This window comes from Sphaeramia orbicularis, chromosome 21 (assembly GCF_902148855.1).
Source record: "Sphaeramia orbicularis chromosome 21, fSphaOr1.1, whole genome shotgun sequence".
NCBI classification, from domain to species: Eukaryota; Metazoa; Chordata; class Actinopteri; order Kurtiformes; family Apogonidae; genus Sphaeramia; species Sphaeramia orbicularis.
In genome coordinates this window covers 3,997,177-4,019,902 of record NC_043977.1, presented here as the reverse complement: position 1 = coordinate 4,019,902, position 22,726 = coordinate 3,997,177, and the positions used below count along the sequence as shown (strand labels likewise).

The 22,726-nt window shown below is 35.0% G+C and overlaps 1 protein-coding gene across 1 annotated transcript in view; it reads left to right on the top strand.

Annotated features, from left to right (window-relative positions):
* lrp1bb (low density lipoprotein receptor-related protein 1Bb) overlaps positions 1–22,726 on the top strand; it is a 930,516-nt gene that overhangs the window by 231,172 nt on the left and 676,618 nt on the right. Inside the window, exon 2 of the mRNA XM_030124596.1 lies at positions 7,012–7,134. Coding sequence (XP_029980456.1) covers positions 7,012–7,134 — 123 coding nt within the window. The remainder of the gene's footprint in view (positions 1–7,011; positions 7,135–22,726) is intronic.

Below are 22,726 nucleotides of genomic sequence, written 5' to 3'. Positions count from 1 at the left end.
TTTCTGCTGTCTGTTTAGGTGGAATAAAGAAACGCACCAGATTTCCCTCCAGATCCACAAACTAGTGGATGTTTGGTGTTTTCTGTTTTTTTTTTTTTGGGTTTTTTTTTGGGTCAGGTGTCAGGAATGAAGCTCCTGATAATGTGGCCGGCTGAGTGCCACTGCGTTCCCCACTGTTATGGTAATGGAACAAGTTGGAGTTTTTCTCTTTTTTTCTTCTTTTGTCGCTGAAGGTGGCTGCCGCTTCCTTCTTCTTTTGTTGTTATACCTGCCAAAACTGGAGCTTTGTTATTAGCGTAGAATTATCTGCAAAATGCATAACGCTGTAAAGCGCCACACCTTCATGCACCGCGTATCGTATGGAAATGCAGTGACGTATAGGATTTTTTTTTTTTTATTATTGATTTATTTTGAATATGGAAATGATACAAGCTTCCTGATTGCTACTAATTGACTTCTTTGCAAAACATAATATAGAAATGAAAATTCAAGGAAGCAAAAATTAATGATACATACAACAAGAAAAAGAAAAAAAAGTCATATTCAAAGAGGAGTGAGAAGAAGAAGAGCTTATCAGCTCTGACCCCTGGTCTAAACCAACAATATGTACATATATACATACATACATATATAAAACTATATATGTACACGTCTATCTATCTATCTATCTATCTATCTATCTATCTATCTATCTATCTATCTATCTATCTATCTATCTATCTATCTATCTATCTATCTATCTATCTACATACCAAGGTTATTATCGTTAATGAAAACTAACGAAATGACGAAAACTACAATTGAATAAACATTTTAATTAACTGAAATAAATAAATACTATAATTAAAAGAAAAAAATATAACTAACTGAAACTGTATTGTGCATTTACAAAATTAACTAAAACGGATAAAAATTATGGATAAAATTCCCTTTGTTTTCGTCTTTGTCAATGTTGGATTGATACGAAAGCGATTTATTTCGCTCTAGCAATTTTAGCTAGCGGCACCGTACAACACCTCACAGTCCGTCACTTGTGTTCACTTGTGGTTTCCAGTCGTCTTCTGGTCCCCACTCTGCCTGGAAACATGGAGACTAAAGTTGGGAGAAAGCAGCAGAGTCCTGTCTGGGATTTATTTGAATACGACGACAGAGAAGAAAAGAGACCACTGAACTACAACTAAACTAAAAGTAAGCATTTAGAAAAAAACTGAAATCTAATAGAAACTAGCAAACCTGCTCTAAAAACTAATTAAAACGAACTGAATTAGAGAAAAAAAAGTCAAAACTAAATAAAACTAAACTATTATGACCTTTATACATACATACATGTCCACATGCATACATATACACATCCACATATACCATCATATACATATATATACATACAAATATATGCATATACACACATATACATACCCGTGCACACACATCTACATAGTTTGTAGGTGTATGTATAAGCAGAAACAAAAGAACACAGCGTCTGCTTTGCCTCGGTTTTGTTTGTCCCACTTTTTTGTCGCCCCACCGCTGCAGTCGTACTCCCGCCTGTATCAAGGAGAGGCCTCTGGGAGGCGCTGAAGGGGGAAGATGAATTGACACGAGGGGTCATTTGGTTGACTCATATTTGGCCCTTTAGCTTTCAAGGTGAAGTGGCATGAAAGGAAGACGAACATCAATAGGTAGAGCTGGGCTGCTGCGAGGTCCAGGGGCACTTTCTTTCATGGCTTCCATCATGAGCTGAGGAAATGGCCCATCTGTCAGCCACCCTCTGCTTTTCAATGGTAATCAATTCAGCTATAAAGGCATGGGAAGCATCTCATGGCTCTGCCAACCTCCAGCTCAGCATGCGTTTACTGATGCTTGTTTTTTCGTCTTTGTTTACAGCTAAGTATAAATACACCACTTCATACTTGTGGATGCGTTGTAATTGTTGTTGTTGCAGAAGCGGTGCAGATGGTAACACCTGGACTGCGTCAAATTATAGGGTTGGAATGGATTTACCGGCACGGTATTCTGGTTTAGTTCATTACATCATGAATATTAATGTACGCTGCTGAATTAACCCTTGGATTTACTGATTGATTGATGTATTTATTTCGAATATGAATGTCAAAACAGAAGAAAACTAGAAAAGCACTCGGAGAGCGCAGACCTCGAATCCCACCCACCCCCCCCCAATCACCACCAAAATGTAATCATTTCTTCCTTGTGCCAGTATCAACATTTCCTGAAAATTTCATCAAAATCCATCCATAACTTTTTGAGTTATTTTGCTAACAGACAAACAAACAGACAGACAGACAGGGAGGGACCTTGGCAGAGGTAATAAATAAACAAAACACTTAAACATAAGACATATAGTACATATTTGAAAAGGAGTGAGAGGAAACATAACTGATAAACTCCTATCCCTTCTCCTTAAATAATCAATAACAGTAATAATCTTCCTCATCTAAGCAGATCTAAACATATATATACATACTATAATATGACTGATACTCGTTATTAAATAATTTGGTTTCTGGCTTTATATTATTACGAACAAATATAATATGATTTACATAAACACAATACAATAACACATATATGTAAACAGATATTTATACCCAGATATATACATATGCATACATACACTTCCACAAACCACATACTTGTCCATCCTTTGAACCCTTTCATGCATGAATTATGAAAAAAGTATCTAGATTTTTTTAGATTTTATTTATCAGAATTAGGGTAAAGTTGAAATGCATTTTGAATAAAAAAAAAAGGTTTCATTATGAAGATATTTAACCTCCTAAGACCCAAAAAAGTACGAGTTTAGGCTTTTTTAAAAAAAAATTTAAATCATTGCCTATATTGGAAACATCATGATTTAACTTTTTTTTTTTTTTCAGATGCATTTTTAAAAAAATGTTTGTGGAATGTCCTTTTGCTGTGGACAGGTTTAGTTTTGTTTAGTTTTTGTATGAAGTTGTGAAACTGTAGTCTGTGGGGGTGCGGTCCATTACTAATGGAACTAACACTGGTATGAAAGCACAGTGAAAGTTTACAGACTGTCGACGTCCGCCTCCTGCTTCTGTTCTTCTCTTATTCAGCAGATCTTACATGAAATTTTCTCAGCTTCTACCCTGTGTCCACTGGACCCCCTCCACTGCTCTATGACCCCCACACAAATGCTGGGCCCTGTGAATTTTTCATATTTACCCCCCCTTTACCCCCTTACCCCCACCAGTGCATGGGGATGTTCACGATTTGTAAGACTGTGACCGTTGAGTTCAGCTGACACAACCTGATGCTATTTACATTGGTCGGTTGCCCCCCCCGCCCAGGATGAAATTCATGGAGCAGAAGTAGGGATGTAAAAACCAGAGGAGGGTTTTGACCCCCCCTCTACAAATTGTACCTGAAACTATGTGTCCATAAATGTGGACGTCATGAAAGGGTTAAAATACCCACATGTTTTGTTGAAGATCACACTTCTATGTTTCCTGATGACGGTAAAAACAATCACATTCCGACTGCACCCAAATATTGTCCGTTGGCTGAGCATGAAAATCGTCTGAGTTAACAGTGTTTTGTGTAATACAGCATTTGGCAAGATTACAGTTTTATGTTGGTGCAGTTCCAATGCTGGGGAGAAGAAATAATGATAATGAAGCAATTCCTCATGCAGGTAGCTACCTAGAGATGCACCTTTTTTTATTTTTATTTTTTAATCATGCCCAGCATGACATGCATTTTATTTATTTATTTATTTTTTCTTTTTTGGTTTGATAGCTGTGGTTTGCAATTTAAAGAATGTTGCTTGTTTAAAAGGTGAAAAAAAAAAGACTTTGAATATTTCAAACGAGACCTTGATTTAAATGGTAAGATTTCAGATATATTGCATCAGTGGGAATAGAAGAGGTAGAATGGATGAGATGTTTGACCTTTTCAGATTTGTCCCTGGGTAGTGAATTTGCTGGAGGGTGCCGGGGCAGGGAGCAGCGGTGCGTTGAATTATCACTCCCACTGTTCAAACGTCGCAGACCTGATCTCCCACTTGCTCCACTCCCACCGCTAATGGGTTAGGAACACACAGGTAAAAAAAAGATGGAGAGAGAGAGAGAGGAGAGAGGGGGAAGGAATGAGGGTGTAGGAGGAGGAGTTAGAACAGGGGTCTCAAACTCATGTTCTTTCAGGCGCCACATTCAGCCCGATTGGATTTAAAGTGGCCCGAACCAGTGAAATAAAAGCACAGTAACCTGTAAATAATGACAACTGCAAATTTTTGTCTTTGTTTTAGTACAAAAAAAAACCACAAAACATTAATTAATGAAAATACTTACACAGGAAAAATTACTGAGCATTTTTTTCCAGAGTCAAAAGTATTATTATTATTATTATCATTATTATTATATTTGCACATCATAAAACAGCAAGAGAAAAAAAAAAATACAACATTCAAACAAGTAACATCATTGTGCAGGATAGGATAGAAGCCAGAAAAGGCTTATATGAACACCTCCCCAAAATGAATAATACACAAAGAAAAAAAAAAAAAAAGAAGACATAAGAATTAAAAATACAATATAACTGAATTAATAAACTAAAGAAAAAACAATAAAAATGTAAATCACATTACAAATCATCAAATACAAATCAAATGATACACAGCCTTACATTTTTTCATGTATTCCAGTCCTTTTCAGATGCTTTTAAAATAATGATAAAGTAGATGTTGATTGAAGTTCAGGTCGTAGATTATTCCACAGATTTGGTCCACCATATTTCAGAGAATACTGACTGACAGATGTTTGGCAGTACAGAAGATAAAATTTTCTTGAATATCGTGTAGGATAATTGTCAATAACAGAAGACAACATAAAGAAATTCCGAAAAACTTTGGGAGGAATATGAGTTAAGTGACCATATTTGGACATGACGACACAGGTCTGGGAAATGCTCACATCAAAAACTGAGAGAAGTTTGAATTTTTGGAAAATTTTCCTCAAAAAGAATAAATTTGGCTCTATATTGAGTTTGGAGAGATCTACCCAAAGATTAACTTTTATTCTTTTTACCAAATGTAATTTGAGTAAAGTAAAAATTTCTTCAATTTGAGTAAATTTTACTCAGGCAAATTTCCTGTGTACTTTTATAAACTATCCAAACAAAAAAGATGTGAATAACCTGAAAAAAATTTTAAAAATTCTTGAGAAAAATAAGTGCAATTTTCCCAATCTTCTGCCTCCACTTCTCATTTCTGCATGTGCATTGTGGATCAGATCTACAAAGACACTAAACACTGAGGAACAGGAAGAAAAGAGTTCAAATTGGGCTGAATTTAATACAGACATTTCAGGTTGTTCATATTTGTTCAGGTTTTTCACATTTTATTGGTACAGGACAGTTTGGAAATGGAAATATTTTCATCATTTAATGTTATTTTTTGCACTAAAATTTGAAGTTGTCAATATTTATAGGAATAATGTTAGCTGTTTTTTAAGTCATTTATGGGTGATTTTTAGGTGATTTTTAGGTGGTTTTGGGGTCATTTTTAAGTGATTTTTAGATGGTTTTTGGGTTATTTTGGGGTGATTTAGGTGGTTTTTGAGTCATTTTTATGTGGTTTTTAGGGTGATTTTTAGGTGTTTTTTGAGTAATTTTTAGATGGTTTTAGGGTAATTTTTGTGCGAATTTGGGTGATTGTTGAGTCGTAACTTCTCATTAGTCCATGTGCATTGTGGATCAGATCTACAAAGACACTAAACACTGAGGAACAGGAAGAAAAGAGTTCAAACTGGACTGAATTTAATACAGACATTTCAGGTTGGGCACATTTGTTCAGGTTATTCACATTTTATTGTTACAGGATAGTTTGTAAATGTAAATATTTTCATAATTTAATGTTGTTTTTTGCACTAAAACAAAGGCAAAAATTAGACGTTGTCATTATTTACAGTGTAATATTTTTTTCACATCAAACCGAGAAGTAAATCTGCAGTCCTTCTTTTTTGTGGGTTCTTCTGCTGTTATTATTTGGCTGTAGATCAGATTGGTCTGGATGTGGAACCGACACTAAAATGAGTTCCACAGCTTTGACGGTGGAATTTTGGCAATTCAGTTCATCCCAGGGGCCGGATTGGAACCTTTGGTGGGCTGCATTTGGCCCCCGGGCCGCATGTTTGACACCCCTGAGTTAGAGCCTTTCTGACTGTCTTTGGTTTCAGCTCAGGAACAAATTAGCGTTTCTTCCCCCTCCCCTCTCAGATAAAGCGGCGGCAGGTCACATTGTGGCATCAAATCTTTAGCAAAAGCGTGTGTCATTCGGCAGAGTGATGGCTCTGAGTCGCTGACAGCTACCGGCAGGAAACATGTCAACACTTTGACAGATGCTTGCTTTTTTGAAAGGCTATGATGACTTTTTAGTTGACTGGGCTTTTACCGAACTCCCCTCATCCCGCAGTCGACACCAAGGAGGGAACGAGATAAGAACAAAACTTGCCAAACTGCTTCATAATAGTTGGGAAAGCGCAAAGGACATCACGTCTTTGTTAGAGAAGAGTAGCTGTCAAACACACAATGCTCGGGCAGTATCTGCGTATGCCTCTCCGGGGCAGCGTTTTTAATCTGGTGGAAAAAAAAAAATGGATGGGCTAGTGGTCTGAAAAAGAATTGTAGTTTGCAAAAGATATGACACTAACAAAAGGACAAACTCTATTGTCAGCCAACACATTAGCAAGTACAGAGCTCCCATCTCTTAAAACAACCTTGGCTTTATCCTGGCTTCATTCATACGCTTCCAAGGATGGTGATTCAATTATGGTAATATGTCTGCATCACTGGCTCTTTAAAAGATCGTATTGTACTCGGATCCAGACCGGGGCCGGGCCGGGCAGCTCCACTCACATCATGATTTGCATACATCGACCGCATGTTTTCCAGGGAAACATGTTCTCCACCTGTTCACTCCCATCATCTCATGCTACATCTTCTTCTTCCACCCTTTTCTCCCTCTCTCCCATCCAGAGTCTGTCTTGTGTGATGTAGGGGAGTTTCACTGTCACACCAAGGAAACCTGCATCCCTGAATCCTGGCTCTGCGACGGCGAGCCCGACTGTCCAGACGCCTCCGACGAAACTGACCAAACTTGTAAGTCGCTCATTCCATCCATTCCACACTAATGCAAACCTGTCATATCTAGGGCTGTGGATCGGCAAGAATCTGGTGATACGATACAAATCACAATACTAGGATCATGATACGATATATCACGATATGTCATGGTACTGTTAAAAAGGCAATTTTTCTTTTTGTTTTTAAATGATTATTTCCTTGAAGAATTGAATTACACCAGAAATCTGCACAAATACTAAACACATTTTTATTTGATCAGAACAGGATCTAATGTTCTATCACAAAACTTTCCTGTGTTCAAACTGAAATTCTGTTTCACAGACATTCCAGTTTCAGATCCTGTTCAAATGTTCAGATTCTATGAGTTCACAACTAACATCAGAACAGGATTTGAGTTCAATCCCAACAAAGGAACCAACATTTTTGAATAAAAAGAGTGTAAAATAATCATAAATAAAATATAAACAAAAAACAAAAACAAAATTCATCATCAATCATTCATTCATTCATTCATTCAAGCTTTATTAACCCTTTCATGCATAGTGGTCACTCCAGTGGACAGCTTTTCTACAGCTGTTCTCTTGTATATTCATGGATTTTGGTGTTCTTTTCGTCGTTTTTTTTTGTTTTGTTTTGTTTTGTTTTGTTTTGGGTTTTTTTTTTTCACTTATCTTTATTAAAGTTTTAAGACACTACATATCTTTTCTGGCATGAATTGGTAACATTATGTAGATCTCTCCTGAGCATAAACCCCCAGAATCACAAGCCCTCCCCATAGTTTTCACACAGTTTAGTAGTAAATACATCCTTCTGTGCGTCAAAAATTAAACGTGGTGTCCAGCTGAGTGGACATTTTTGCAACTTCATGAAAAACAGGTTCATAAGAATAAAAGAAAACAAAACTTTTTTTTTTCTTTCTTTTTTTTTTTTTTTTTTAATTATTTTTATTTTATTGTTTTAATTTATTTTTCAGAAGAAAATTTTGAATCACATTGTTTTTTTCATGCCTGAAGAAGAATAAAAACACTCAGGAAAAAATTTTGATTGAGGTTCTCATAATTCGTGCATGAAAGGGTTAACCTCCTCAGACCCAGCTTTGGGTTTTCTGTCCACATTTGTGGACAAGAGTTTCACAACTTTATACAAAAAAAAAAGAAAAAAGGAAAACTTTCCACCACAAAGGACATTCCATAAAAAATGTAAAAACTGCATCTGAAAAACTGTTGCATTATGATGTTTCCAATATAGGCACTTATTTAATAAAAAAACAAAAAACAAAAAGCTTGTACTTTGCTGACATGTCCTGGGTCTCAGGAGGTTAAGGACACAGGAACCAGGTCTATAGGGTAAGATTAAAAAAATCACATCAGGAGAGAGGAGGGAGCGTCAGTGCTCAACGACACTGAGGGGTTTCTGTGCAGTTCCATCAGACCGCCCTGGTACCCCCTGCATCAAAAAGTACCGCCACGGGGCTCTGACCACGCATCGATTTCTGACAGCTTGGGAAGTGGGCGGGGCTTTGGAGGGAGGCAGGTTGTTCATGTTCAAACTTTTACTAAGTACTGTGAGAAACGCCACATCTGTAGGTAGAGCTTTAAGCGACGTTCCCCCTAAAGGGCATCTGTTTTAGGATCAAACACCTCCCCTCTAGGTTTGAAAAGGGTTTGGAGGCCTGGACTTTCCCGTCTTGCAGAACTGCTGCTCTGGTCATTTCACTCACATTTTGCTGGTAGCTGCCCTGAAAGCAGGTTCCAAACATAAGAAGAGGAGAACACTGAGCACAGAGTAAAAGGTCTGGGTTCTAGTTACTGATCCACAGAAGAGGATTACTGCGTATTGACCCGGTAGTGTGAGCCGATAGAGAACCACAGAAGTCCAGTAACAGGGTCAGGAGATGGTGTTTGTGCTGGAATAGTCTGTCATATACTGGGTTAAACTGGAGGGTACACAGAATATTAAAAATAAAAACTGAAGGCCCTGTGAAGCTTTAACAGTTTAATACAAAACATTTCGGATGCATAGGCAGTGGATCATTAATTTAGTGAAGTGAGTTCTGGAGTGCTGAAAATCATAAAAAAAAAAAGCCAAAATTGTAAAAAGAGAGATTTTTTGCTCAAACTGTAACAAAACTACAACCTGTTTGGTTCTTACAATATGCAATTTATGTTCAGAATATGTTCCTACAGTTATATTTAGCATAGATGGTTAGTAAAGAAAACAATTATTGACTTGTTTTATCTTGAGGTTATGTAAAAAAGAAAAAAAAAAATGTTAGAATTCTGAAGTTAATTATGAATAAAATTATCTGAAGAAATGACCCCCCATCACAAAGCCTGTATTAAAAGGTTACACAGAACATTAAAAAAACAAACTAGTTTATACTGAAGGTACTGTGAGGATTTAACAGTTTAATACAAAACATTTCTGATGCATAGGCAGTGGATCATTAATTTAGTGAAGTGAGTTCTGGAGTTCTGAAAATCATAAAAAAGCCTAAATTGGTAAAAAGAGAAATTTTGTGCTCAACCAAAAAGAAAACTATATGCAGTATATGTTGTCAATACATTCCTACAGTTATATATAGCATACATATTTTGTAAAGAAAACAGTTATTGACTTGTTTTATCTTGAGGTTATGTAAAAAGAAAACAAACTGTTAGAATCCTGAAGTTAATTATGAATAGAATCATCTGAAGAAATATTCCTATATCACTAACCCTGTATTAAAAGTTTTTTTTTTACATTATACATTTTACATTTGATCAAATCTTCATGTGTTTCCATCCATGTCAGATAAATCCATAATCTGATTCTATGTAAAGACTCATTTCATGTGGTGACGACTCAATGGAACCATTTTCCATTTACAGGTAAACGTGGCACAGCTAAAGCCTAATGGGCATTCTACAGATATATATATATATATATATATATATATATATATATTTATTTATTTATTTATTTATTTATTTATTTATTTATTTATTTATTTACATCTACACAAATATTAGAAATTGCACTTTCCAACACAATAATCCATAAAGAGCCACTTTATTTGTATAATAAAATATATTAGCACAATGCTAAATGCTACCCAACATTAGACAGGTCAAGAAAATGTCAAGTTAGCATTTAGCATCATGTAAGATACCACTGTCTGTCTGTCTGTCTGTCTGTCTGTCTGTCTGTCTGTCTGTCTGTCTGTCTGTCTGTCTGTCTGTCTGTCTGTCTGTCTGTCTGTCTGTCTGTCTGTCTGTCTGTCTGTCTGTCTGTCTGTCTATCTATCTATCTATCTATCTATCTATCTATCTATCTATCTATCTATCTATCTATCTATCTATCTATCTATCTATCTATCTATCTATCTATCTATCTATCTATCTATCTATCTATCTATCTATCTATCTATCTATCTATCTATCTATCTATCTATCTATCTATCTATCTATCTATCTATCGTCAGATTATATAACCACATCTCCCATGATCCAACAAGCTAGCAGCATTATCAAACACTTCACAAACTGTCGAGGCTGATTAAAGAGGTGTCGTATAAAATTAGAAACCTGCAAAGGTGTTGGCACAGATATTTCTTTTCTTCTTCTTTTCTTTTTAACCAGTGTTATTACACCAGAGTGAAAATAACAAAGTGAACAAAAACGATAATAATTAGCATCAGTACATGAAGGTTACATCAGAAAAGAACAGAACAAAGGTCATTGTGATTGTAATATTAGTGATAATATTATAAATAAATAAATTTTTTAAAAAAAGAAATAATAATGGGGACGCTTCTTGCACCTGACTGTATTATTATATATGTATTTATAGGATTTTCCTTTTCAGAACACACATTGAGGAGAACATTCACTCAGTATTGTTCATTTAGGGCCAACTGTGTTGTTATTTAACCCTGGAAAGAAAAAATAAAATCATGTCATTATCCACTTTGTCCCTGCCCCGACTGCAATACACTGTAAAAAAAAAAAAAAAAAAAAAAAAAATACTGTTAAATAACGGAAAATAACCATCTCATAAAAATATGGTAATTTTCCATAATTAAAATACAGTTTTTTGCTCTAACTTTACATGAGATTTTTCTTTTTTTTTTTCTTTTTTTTTTTTTAAACTTTTTAATGTTTAATAAAGAATATTTACATGTATTAAAACACTCAAATTACCTATATATATATATTTAAATAATTTTCAATGAGACTCAGTAGTCCAATCCACTGATGAAAACTGTATTTGGACAGTTTATCAGTTCATATTTGTTCAGGTTATTCATGTTTTATTGTTACAGGATAGTGTGTAAATGTAAATATTTTCGTAAGTTAATGTTATTTTTTGCACTAAAACAACGACAAAAATTTGAAGTTGTCATTAATTATAGGCATAATGTAAGATTATTTTTTTCAAATCAAACCAAGAAGAAAATATGGAGTCATTATATTCTGTAGGTTATTATGCTATTATTTCACTTGAGATCATATTGCACTGTAAAAAAAAAAACTCGTAAAAAAACGGTAATATTCCGGCAGCAGGGGTGCTGAAAAAATGCTGTTCAATAACGGAAAATAACCATCTCATAAAAATACGGTCATTTTCCATAATTAAAATACAGTTTTTTGCCCTAACTTTACATGAGATTTTGCATATATATATATTTTTTACTTTTTAATGTTTAATAAAGAATATTTACATGTGTTAAAACAATCCAATTACCTATAAATAGATATATAAATAAGTTTATCAGTGCTTATACATGTTATACATTCACAAAAATACATTGAGTCAACATTTTTGTTGTGAATCCTGTAATTACACAACATATTTGTCAATTAACAAACAAGTCTAGTTCAACTGACAGAACAAATACTTCTTTTATGGTTAATTGTCAGTAATTTTATCTCATTTAATTATTCTTTTTACAGTATGAAACTTTAAATTAACAGTTTAATCTCATGAGTAGGAAATAAATATTAGTGAAATTATGCTACATTTGCAAATGTATTTTATCTGTATTTTTCTGTGAAAAAAGAAAAAAATTCTTTTAAAAAATTAAAATTTTATGGTTATTCACAGTTCCAGTTTTTTCGTGTTATTTTACATTTGACATGTAAAATCACAGTCTGTTTTAGTCATTTCATGGACATTTTCCTGTATCTTAAAAATACAGGAAAAATCTGTAAAATAAACAGTGAAAATTCTGTTAAATTACAGATTTTTTTTACAGTGTAGAACAGAGAACAGGTGGTTTGAAAAGACACAATATTTCTCCCAACAGCGTTATTGCGTCTATGTTTTTACATCATCTATGGTGCAGAGTGTGTATCGGTGATATTTGTCCGTCAGCAGGTGACACATGGTGTGAAGGTAGGGCAAAGGCCGAGCCCCAACCCCATTAATGTTGGAGTAGTTCAATAAAAAGGGGCGGAGCATGAACAGAACCACCAACTGAGAAATAACAACTGAGACCTGCGTTACCGTGGCAACAGTCGGCCACGCTACCAGCCCCACTGGGCAAACAAAACTGAGGGGAAAAATGGGTCATAACAGGGTTCGTCTATGAAAGTGGTCCTAGAAACGGGACATGGGGGGTAAAAACTCAAACCAGATGTAGACGAATGTTATGAAGGAAATTTGGAAGCACTTTGGATCTATTTGAAAAATAAAGATTTACTGAGATAAAAGAAAAAGTATTTTTCAGATGAAACACATTTTTATATTATTTTACATTATATTTACTACAAAAATCCGCATGTATCACAGTCAAAAGGACGTGAAAATTACGCGATACTATTTTTTTAACCTCTCTTTATTCTCTCACAGGTGCATTTTGGGAATCGAAGTAAATATTCAAAGCAGAGTGTTTCACAAATATGACCGCCGTCACAAAATCATTTGCGATTTATATGTGTTTAAATGTTCAGTTTCTGCATGTAACACCAGTGGACACCATGGGTTCTGCACCAAACCTGGAATGAGACTGAGATTGATGAAAACCCACATGTGTGGATTAGAAAACCCACTAGGATCCACACAGTGAACACAGTGTCTGTATTTAGAGTCTATAGAAGAGCATTTACACATGTTTACACATCTAATGCACTGACACCGAGGGAGATTTAATGTCCATATTTGGGTCCTATTTTTGGACCCAATATTTGATTAAAAATTCATTAATTATGGGATGGATCAGAGCAAGAGTTGTTGTTTTTTTTGTTTTTTGTTTTGCATTTATCTGAGGTCATCATTAGGTCCATCCTGGTCACACTAGTCTCTTTTCCATTGGACATCTGTGCAAAACTTTACCGACGTTTATGAAATGTCAAAATAACAGAAGTACGTAATGTCAGTTTTTCCATTAAATCATAAATACGATGATTTGTTTATTTATTATCGCGAGATGACACGAGAAGTCATTCCATAAACATGGTGACGAATGTGAATATGGTGTTGATTTACAGATGTATTTATTATTATTATATATTATCCCTCTATGTCGTACTAAATTCAAAACTGATTTGTTTCCTGGTGTGTCCACACAAACCACATCATGTTTCTTTTAAAACTCTTCTTCTTCACTTGTTGTAACCTCCATCAACATCTGTTTTTGTTTTTTATTCATATGACTCTAGTGTCAGAAACAGGTCCTTTCATCGCAATTTAGCGTGATATACCATTTTGCCCGAAAAACCACCTCTTGCCAGCACAAAAACTTTGAACTGAAAAACAAGAGTTTTGGTGAAATTATCATTTTTCCATTACATACATTTTTATGCGCAAGTTATATTCATGCAGTTTGAGGGTGAATGGAATAGTGACTAATGTCTTTATTTCTAGTCTATATTAGATCATTTACACATGTTTTCACATCTAATGCACTGACACCGAGGGAGATGGTCCAATATTTGATTATAATTTCATTAATTATGGGATGGATCAGAGCAAGAGGATAATTTTTGTGCATTTATCTGAGGTCATCATTAGGTCCATCCTGGGGGAAATCTGTCGACATTTACCTCTTATTATTGGGTCTAAAAAGCTGGAAAAGTGACAGATACTAAAATAAACCCAGTTTCAGAGAAGCACCCAAATATGGTTCAAGAAGAAGAAGAGTGGAAATGACTTTGACTGACAAGAGTACGACGGTGTGCTAATCATTTCGCAGTAAACCAGGACGCCGCTGCTCCGAGTAACCGCATCTCATGTTAAAGCGTTTGCGTTCGTCTGTGAAGCCTTAGTTTGTGTGAGTCGGCTGCAGTCATGTGAACCTTCATTCGTCCTTTGCTTCAGAACCGACTCTTGGGTGTTATTATTTACACACTGGTGGGATACAGATTTCCTTTAATGGATGAACAGAGCAGCCATTTCACATTATTATGAGCCGAATTAGCCTTTGTAAATCACGACGACACCGCCATTGTCACACAATCTATCACGGCTGAGAGAAAAAAAAAAAGGACCACAAAACCAAATTATTAAAATTCAGCCTAGGTTCCTCATCAGTGTGAGTTATTGGGTATAATTAGGACTTTATAGTTTTGGCGCTGGCATCTGTGCATAAATTGACCACAGTATGCAATATTTATTAATTTCCTAGTGTGCGAGAGGTCATATATCAAGCGGGGCTACTGGTGGATGCTGACGCTTGTTGAGGAAAAAGACGGAGGCTTTGCTACATATGTGGAAAATTATATAATTACAGTGGGCAGCTGTGAACGAGCTCACAGCTGGTTGAACGCTTCTAATGTATGGGAACCAAAGACCAGTGGCTTGTTAAGAAGGTTCTCAGCTCCAGTGCATGCTGGGAAAGGACGGTAATAAAGATAAAAAATAATAATAATAATAATAGATGGAAGAACAGAAAGGCTTGCTGATTTGTGCAGTATTTCAGTCATTAATTATGCGTCTTTGATTGAATGTGTTTATTTGTCCAGATTTTTGAGGAATTGCTTCTAAAAACTGGAAAACAAGGACAGTACCACGGCTGTGTATCGGCAAGAATCTGGCGATACGATACAAATCACAACACTAGGATCACCATACGATATATCACAATATATCATGATACTGTTAAAAAGGCAAGCTTTTTTGTTTGTTTCTTTTTTCAAATGATTATTTCCTTGAAGAATTAAATTACACCAGAAATCAAACCAAGCCAAACCAGTAAAATAATGACATAATAACCTATAAATAATGACAACTCCAAGTTTCTCTCTTTGTTTTAGTGTGAAAAATACCCATTAAATTTAGAAAATATTTACATTTTACAAAAAACACGTGAATAACCTGAGAAAAACTGAAATTTCATTTGAAAAATGAGTTCAATTTTATCTATATTATGCCTCAACTTATTATTTATACATGTACATTTACACACAATGTTACACAAACATTTGGTAACAGGCAGAATATTGTTAAAATTTGGTAATCTGGAACTAAAATAAGAACAATTTCTACAATATTACATCTCAGCTTATTATTAACCCAGTTTACAGATCACAGTCGATCTACAAATACACAAAACATTTGGTAGCAGGCGGAATACTTTTGAAATTGCATATTTCAGGATGTTCATATTTGTTTTATATATGCATTTATTTGCATTTTATTTTGAAAGGACAGTTTGTAAATGTAAATATTTTCATAGTGTAATGTTATTTTTTTTCGCACATCATTTTTCTGTCTAATAATAATGCCAAAAACAGTGCTTTTAGACATTCCATGTTTTCTCTTCTGTCTGTTTTAGTCACATGATCCACACAGGAGTTAGTTCTTTGGATGGTCTAATAATTTTTTCCGTGACTGTAGATGTGGAATAACACTTTATCATATACCTTGAAAACATCAGTAAACCAGCACTTTGGTCATTTGTTTTCCAATTAATCTGATTAAAGTATGTAACATTTAGCATATTTAAGCTCTGAGGCAGAACGTTTCTTTCTTTCAAAGGTCTTTTTTGTTAATAACAGAACATGAATAGAACATTCACTGTACAGGAAGGAGATTTTGGATTTTCTGAACATCCACCCATGACACAACACATAAAATGTATGAAAAGACAGAATGAAAATTATAAAAAAAAATAAAAATTAACAACCATGTTTAAACAGCAGTAATAAGTGCAGTTTAAAAGAACAATATTTTTTTTAAAAAGATAATAGAAAAAACAAGAGAAAAGAAAATGAATAATATAAAAAAAATTAAAACATTAAATTTATTTATTTATTAATTTAAAAAAAGGTGTGTGTGTGTGTGTGGGGGGGGGGGGGGGGGGGGGGGGGCAGATCATTTAAAAAAAAATATTGTAGACCAGTGTCATTAGTATTGGTATTTTTCCATGTGATATGCAGTAAAATTAATTAATCACACTCTGCTCCTTTGGCTCTGAAACCCTGGAAAGAAAACCCACCATATGAGCCCAAACGGTGGAAATAAGCTGTTTTTAAAGCAAGCCTTCTTTAATATTCATGAAACTGTTATTGTGTTGCCTTCATCAATGACTGTATTTGTCTTGCATTTCTTTCAGCCATTTTATAAACATTATAATTATATCTCCAGGTTCAAAATTATGCACAAATGTTTTTGTTTTTTTTTTCATCAACGAACAGAAACCACAAGAATAAACCATCACAGCTGCTAAGCCCTCCGTAAACCTGGGGAAAACCCTGGTTGCACTTCAGAAATAATTGCCTATCATCACTGGAATGAGAATAAATGTGTTTATTGAGCAGTATTTATAAAGTAGAATCCCTCCAATTCAATGTGGCAGTAAATAAGACTGAAATGTTATTGAATTTTTACTTTAATCTGACAAATACTCAAAGTTTTGTGTCAGAATTCAACACCATTTTGAGGTGTTTTTTTTTTTTTGCAAATGTCTGTCAGTAAGAGACCTGTCAATCAAAACTATAACAGAATGAATAGTGTGATGTACCGACGCAGTGTGGGATGATGGGAGTTGTTTTCACCAACGCTGAAAATCTATCAGGCAGAAAGTGTTTACAGCTGATTAAATGTGTTAAACTTGTATTCTGACGACGTTCAGTGACACATATTCACATTTTTTAATTACGTTCTAATAAAACAGCTGCACAAGAAGGTCGATGCATAGAACCAAAGGACAGATTTGTGTGATTTTTTTTTAGTACTGTCGCAAATGACGTCTGTAATTATTACAGTGTCACCAGATTTTATTCATATGTTTCTTAATTTTATGGGGATGGTGCTCATTAATTAACCCTAATGGACTAAGTTACAGAAGGTTATTAATCCGACTCATTATGCTTTAAAAAGGAAAGGAAAGTGGAGTTTCTCAGTTTTCTAGGGGTACCACAGGTGTCGTAACTGGGCCCACAAAGGTTCTGTAGTGAAGGTTGTGTCTGATTCCCAAAGAAAAACAACATTTTCATAGTTTTTTTTTTTTTTTCTTAATATCTGGTAAATTTGTTCATTCTCACACAATTCAAGTGCAAAACTGTGACTCAAAACAAACCAGAATCAGACGATGATCGACTCCTGATGTTGACTGACACTAAAGTTTAGAACAACTACATGAACTAGTACGTGTCATGTGTCACAAAGGTGTTCTCAGTCTGTGATCGATTGTCCTTGGTCTGATGTTGGAAGGCAGCCAAAAAGTAGAACAAAACAACCTAGAAAAAACAAAAATGAGCAGAGAAATGGAATGGAATGGGGAAAAAAAACAAGAAAATACTGTATAATCTAACAGGAGCTAATTATGATTATTTAGCATAATTCGAAATGGCTACTTTTAATTGTTACCTGTATTTATCAGTAATTATTATTATTATTTTTATTATTATAAGACTATCAGTTGATTGATAGTCTTTGGTTAACAAAAGCAATGTACAAAACCCTAAAATAAAAACAGAAATGTAATTCTTACTTAGGTTTTCCAGTGTTTAATGCAGGTAAATTCGCATATTCAGTAGCTTTCGGCCTATTTACGTATTTTACAGAACTTACTGTAAATGTTATGGCAACGTCTACTGCCACAGTACTGTGGCACAAAATATGGGTGTGTCTATTGCCACAGACCAATCAAATGTTATCATCTGTACTAGAGCCATGTTCCATGAACTCATTCTCCTCTTGTTGCCACAGTACTGTGATCATATATGGAGTATACTTCAGTTCATTCTTTTGTGCATTTTTCTACCACAGTACTGTGGCAACTGATGGAAGAAATGACAAATTAGTGATAGTATATAGTATAGAATAGGAAATATTGTTGTAAATACTCTATATGTTGTTTTATGGTGTTCTTTGCTGTGGAGGCTGGAGAAGGTGGGCGGAGCTACATGTTAGATGCAGCAGTGTGTCATGTGACTTCAGTTCTGTGCCCCCCCCCTTTTGACAAGCTCCTCTGACCGGGAATTGAACCCAAGTTGTTGCGGTCTGATTCGTTACCATGTGAGCGACATGTCCACTGTGTCTCCAGTTGATCTGTTCACCATCTGATTGTCTTTGTACTTTTTCAGGATGTAAGTTCCCAGTCTAGACCAAGGTTATTATCGTTAACGAAAACTAACGAAATGACGAAAACTAGAATTGAAAAAACATTTTCGTTAACTGAAATAAATAAAAACTATAATTAAAAGAAAAAAAAAAAGAAAACTAACTGAAACTGTATTGTGTGTTTACAAAACTAACTAAAACGGATAAAAATATGGATAAAATTCCCTTCATTTTCGTCTTTGTCAATGTCGGATTGATACGAAAGTGATTTATTTCGCTGTAGCAATTTTAGCTAGCTGCACCATACAGTACTTCACGATCCGTCACTTCTCGTCACTTGTCGTTTATAGTCGTCTTTTCATCCGAACTCTGCCTGGAAACATGGAGACTAAAGTTGGGAGACAGCAGCAGAGTCCTGTCTGGGATTTATTTGAATACGACGACAGAGAAGAAGAGAAAAGAGACGACTAAACTAAAATTAATACTAAAACTAAACTAAAACTAAGCATTCAGAAAAAAATGAAAACTAATAAAAACTAGCAAACCTGCTCTAAAAACTAATTAAAACTAACTGAATTAGAGGAAAAAAAGTCAAAACTAAATAAAACTAAACTATAATGAAAAATCCAAAACTATTAGAACCTTGGTCTAGACATGATATAACGAGGGCTCTGATTGGCTCTGTGGTCATAGACAAACCCATATTTGGTGCCACAGTACTGTGTCAATAGTCGCATCAAAATGTTATACACAGCAGCTTTTGTCCTTACACTAACACTGCTCTTATTCATTCATTTTTTTCTTTCTAACCATTTAATTCTTTTTTAATCTATCTATTATCTGATCTAATTTTAGATTATTTGATCATTTTATTGTATCATATCAAGTCGTTCTGGATCGCTTACATTTTTATCATACATAGGTTTTCTTCATTATGCGTTTAAATTCACTATTATGACACTTAAACATAAAAGTTTTCATCTTTTTGGTGACAGCTGTATGAATCGTTCTTCTAGGCGTGGTAGTTTTCAGATCTGTGAATATAGAGGTGTCCTATATTAAAGCCTTAGAGGAGTTTCTGCTGGTTAATGTCACATTTAGATGTATGCATGTAAAATTGGACTCGGTGGTGCCCTGTAGGCTTTTTCGCAGCCGATATCTTCTTGATTGGTTTCCCTGTCACCTCTGAACTTTAACTCTTCCTTTGTGAAACATGTTTTAATATAATAGATATGATATAACCTCTCCACGGTCGCTGTAGGCCAAGTCGTATAATCTCCAGAAGGCAATTAATTATCACTTCGATTAATGTTGGCTCCATTTTATTTACAATGCCTGCAGAAAGAAGACCTTGCATATTCATCTTTGGAATTCGGCGCGGCTCATTATCATGGATTATGTATTGATAGAAAGGGGAATTAGATCAGCTTTTCCCCACAAACAGAAGCCCGGATTGGAATGCATTCTGCCTTCTTAAATAATAGCAAGAGCTGCAATATCCCAACGAAATAAAGATCCCTTATTTAGGCTGAGCTCCAATGAGAGAAGTCATAGAGGATTAAAATAAAAGCGCGAGAAAATCCAGCGCCGTGTGAAGCCATCAGGACTTTGATTTTTCTCTGAAAACTGTATTTCTGGCTTGCATTTATTAACCGGGAGAATTTTTTTTTGCTCAAGAAACAGCCAAGTGTTAGGCTCGGTCTAGGGGTTACCGAGACGCAAACACGGTATGAGACTCCGCTCCCTCCATGTCCCATAATAAACAGGAGCAAGCGACAAAATGAATACGGAAAGCCAGTAGGAAATGGTTGTTTTGTTCAAATGTATTTAAATTAGCATTATTTGTTTGTAAAGCCTGGAAAAAACGGCAGATGTGTTTGTTTAAATAGGTCAGTACTTTGTTTTGTTCATATCTATTATGACTATTGTCTGGTATTTGATTTTTGGTTTGTATTTTTGGTGTCTTATAAGCCCATGGAAGGCCTGGGCATGTTTTTATGCAAAACAGTAATAAAAACATTCATTCATTCATTCATTCATTCCGTTAGTCAGTCAGTCAGTCAGTCAGTCATAAATACCAGCAATCAATAAAACTGCAATTTGAGAGATTTATTTACATAAAAAAGTGAATTCAGGAAGGGAATCAAAGTAACAAAAATAACAGAGTAATACTTTAAGCTCACTCTGCTTACCTATGAACACAACCTAGAAAAATAAATAAACAAAAATTAAATAAAAGCACAAGAAAATCCAGCGCTGTGTGAAGCCATCAGGACTTTGATTTTGCTCTGAAAACTGTATTTCTGCCTCGCATTTATTAATGGGGGGGTGGGGGGTTAATGTCAAATACCACATTAGCCCTGATTTTCTGATGCAACAAGATGTTCCAAGCACTCCTGTGTAATTTTATTTTAAATTTTCATCCAAACCCCCTACCTACCCCAAAAATTACTTTTTTAGCTCTGAAAATCCATGTTTTTTGCAACTTTCCCAGCTTCTCCACTCTTGTCCAGTGCAATGTCTAAATATGTTCATGATGGGACATTTCGTGATCTTGTCAGCGCCATATTGTATTGTAAGAGTACTTTGTACTATGAAAAGTCTAATGTCAAGGTCATGTTGTAGGTTAAAGGTCACCAAAATGCCTAGTTTTTTCAAAAAATTCATACCATTCCGACATTTTATTAAATCTGTCCCCAGTTCTCTTCCCTCTGGTTTCCTGGTGGGATCCCCCTAGGCCTTTGGCCCTTTCAAAGCCACATTACAGACGAAATATTGCAACGTGTACATTCCTTTTGAGAGAAATTCTCCCGGATAATAATATTAACTGGGAGAATTTCTTTTTGCTCAAGAAAAAGCCAAGTCTTATGCTCAGTCTGGGGGTTACCGAGACGCAAACATGGGATGAGACTCCCCTCCCTCCATGTCCTGTAACAAACAGGAGCAAGCAACAAAATAAATGACCAGCAATCAACAGAACTGCAGTTTGAGAGATTTACTTATGTAAAAAAAAAGTGAAATCAGGAAGGGAATCAAAGTAACAAAAACAGTAATAATAATAATAATAATAATAATAATAATAATAATGAGAATAATAATAATAATAATAATAATAATAATAATAATAATAATGAGAATAATAATAATAATAATAATAATAATAATAATAATAATAATAATAATAATAGAGTAATACTTCAAGCTCACTATACTTACCTATGAACATAACCAAGAAAAATAAATAAATAAATAAATAAATAAAAATCAAATAAAAGTGCAAGAAAATCCAACGCTGTGTGAAGCCATCAGTACTTTTGATTTTGCTCTGAAAACTGTATTTCTGGCTCGCATTTATTAACCGGGAGACTTTCTTTTTTGCTCATGAAAAAGCTGAGGTAATGCATGACATTCCTGTCTTCTTGAAATGTAAAAGTGCAGCCTGCGATGGCCTTTCTCCTCCTGCTCTGCCTCGGTCAGGGAGATGTAATCACTGCATCTTCAGGGTCTTTGGGGAGGAGGGGAGAGAAGGTGGCCTTGGATTGCATTACCTAGAGACCAGGAGGAGGCCCAGGTTTATCCGCTCAGGCACGGGCCTCGCGGGACCGGACAGCTGACGACAGTTATTCAGGGAGCCGGGAAAACAGAGTGCCTTCAGGAGCGGCTAAAGAAAACTCAGCAGCGTGGCAGCCCTCCAACTGTGTGCTGCTTCGACTACACCAGCTCTGTGCAATAAAGAATGTTTTCCTGTGTCGTGGAAGGGAAAAAAAATTCTAAGATTAAAGTGGGACAAAGTGAAAAGATTGAAAATTCGCCTTAAATATAACTCCTTACTACCTAAATGGATTTACAATTATATATATATATGTGTGTGTGTGTGTGTGTGTGTGTGTATGTGTGTATATATATATATATATATATATATATATATATATATATATATATATATATATATATATGTATATATATAAAATTAGGGGTGTGAATCTTTTACTATCTCATGATTCGATTCTGATTTTTGGGGCTACGACTCGATTTAAAATCAACTTTTGATTCAAAACGATCTAATTCATACTGATTTCTGCTTCAGTCTACAGGTGTGTAAAGGATCCTCATGATCTAC